This window comes from Branchiostoma belcheri, unplaced genomic scaffold (assembly GCF_001625305.1).
Source record: "Branchiostoma belcheri isolate BF01 breed outbred unplaced genomic scaffold, Haploidv18h27 scaffold12, whole genome shotgun sequence".
Lineage (NCBI taxonomy): Eukaryota > Metazoa > Chordata > Leptocardii > Amphioxiformes > Branchiostomatidae > Branchiostoma > Branchiostoma belcheri.
The window spans coordinates 1,192,974-1,194,972 of NW_017802602.1; the positions used below are offsets into that span (position 1 = coordinate 1,192,974).

The following is a 1,999-nucleotide window of genomic DNA, read 5'->3' on the forward strand; positions in this document are numbered from 1 at the left end:
TATATATATATATATATATATATACATTGTATATTTCCGACATAGTCAGATGATAGCAGCCTTTTTTTAATCACTAAATTGCATACGTTTTTTTAAAGGCATCCAGTGCGATTTCAGGGCAGCAAAACTGGAAATATTTTGAAAAGGCAATCTTTTTTATATTGATACATACTACTTCACATTAGCACATTTGAATCAACATTTCATACTTTGGGCATGTAAAACTGCAGAAAAAAATCCCCAAGAGGAGTCCTGTCCTGGGTGGTACCCTGAAAATCAGCCCAGGGCCTTCCAGTAACCATTTTCGAACCGTCAGCATTTGGGGAATTTTTGCTCCGTGAGGGTCAATATACATTGGGACAATGTGGTTTCAACTCTAGAATATTGCCTTTGAAAAATCAGGTTTCCAAGCCCTAAAAACTGCACTGGATGCCTTTAATGGGATAATACTGAGGTCACATTTCTAAACCGGGGCCCGGCCGGGCTGTTTCGATTAACGAAAAAACAACAATTTATATCCAAGATATACGCAGATAGTTCCCATTATTAATTTTTCAACTTATTTTGTGCTTTGTTGTCTTTTATATCATACTTTTCGTTCCATAAGACTGCCCGGTCCGGCCCCGGTTTGGAAATGTGACCTCAGCATAAGAAAACGAACCACTTACTACTCCTACGCGATGGCACTTGCCGTGCTGTACCGTCTGGATATGTTTGTTGCCAGGCTCTTGCTGCACTTGGTGCCGAGGTAGACCATGTAGACCACGCCGGTAACTATGAACATGGGCACGCCCAGCACCATGGTCCAGTGCGCGGCCTGGCACTCGTTGTAGTGCACCACGCCGTCCGTGCCTCTACTCGCGTCTCTTAGAGCCTTCACGGTCAGAGTCAGGAGGATCATCCACCGGTTCTGCGGCAACGCGAGCCAGCTCCTGCTGGAGTTACCGAACACCACCTGCAGGTTCCCGGTGCTGCAGATCGACCACTTGCGGAGCTGCGTGGTGTTGCTGTCGTCGGAAACTCCCCTCGCGGTCGCTATGACCGTCCCGTTCACGTCCTTAAACCACAGGTGAGGGTCGTTCACCCTGTCCTGTCCAGAAGACGCCAGCACCTTGAAAAGGTATGAAAAGAAACCTACAGTGTGGTCGCTGGAAGACTGTGCATGATGTACAAAATAACTAACTAAACTGGTGGACGTACCAACTACTAAGTATCTGTACCAGCCTATAAAAGAACTAGAAACAGTCATGCCTTCAAATATCAGAGATATCAACCAAGAATTGAGGTATTCAAAAACTCGTATTTCCCCAGAACTATCGTAGACTGGAACTCGTTGCCACCAAGCACAGTTGGGGCATCATCACTAGAAAGCTTTAAACAACTCCTGCAATTTAATGTGCAAAGATTGAGTGTAACAAGCCGAAGGGCGGTTATACCTGCACACTCCCTATTTGGGTATATCATTTACCTTATGCAGTATTTCCTATGCTTATCGCTAGGTGGCGCACGTGTACAAAGCTTTAATCGCAAAGCATCACGGGATATCATGACGTAATGACAATGTTCGCCGCCATTTTCCTTGTGCGTTCGCAGAGGGGTGCACGTTCGTTTCCCTACTCCTTATGTTTTCGGATTTTCTTTCGGCGTTAGGCCCAAAAAGAAGGATAAAACGAAGTCTTCTGCCCACGAGGGCGATTCAGGTAGCCTTTCGGAGGACCAGACGGGTCGTAACGGCAAGAGAAGCGGCCTATTTCCCAACGCTAGTCAGGAAAAATTCCTGGCCGTGGAAAAGACAGGCGTGTCTGCACAAGCCTCCGGACAGGAGGAAGAGGAGTCGGGTGAACGAAAAGTCCCCGCTCCTACAGCTGGAGGTTCGGAGGAAAAAGAGAAGAACTCCAACCTCATTCCGCCGTTTGGGAGCGAAATGCCCCTTCGGCGTTGGCACCGGGAACATCCGCCGCTTGGGAGCGAAATGCCCCTTTGGCGTTGGCACCGGGAA

General features: G+C 47.5%; 1 protein-coding gene across 1 annotated transcript in view; it reads right to left on the minus strand.

The window, feature by feature from the left end:
- Nucleotides 1–595: 595 nt before the first annotated feature.
- LOC109462734 overlaps nt 596–1,999 on the minus strand; it is a 7,299-nt gene continuing 5,895 nt past the window's right edge. Inside the window, exon 2 of the mRNA XM_019759292.1 lies at nt 596–1,111. Coding sequence (XP_019614851.1) covers nt 674–1,111 — 438 coding nt within the window. The 3' untranslated portion in view covers nt 596–673. The remainder of the gene's footprint in view (nt 1,112–1,999) is intronic.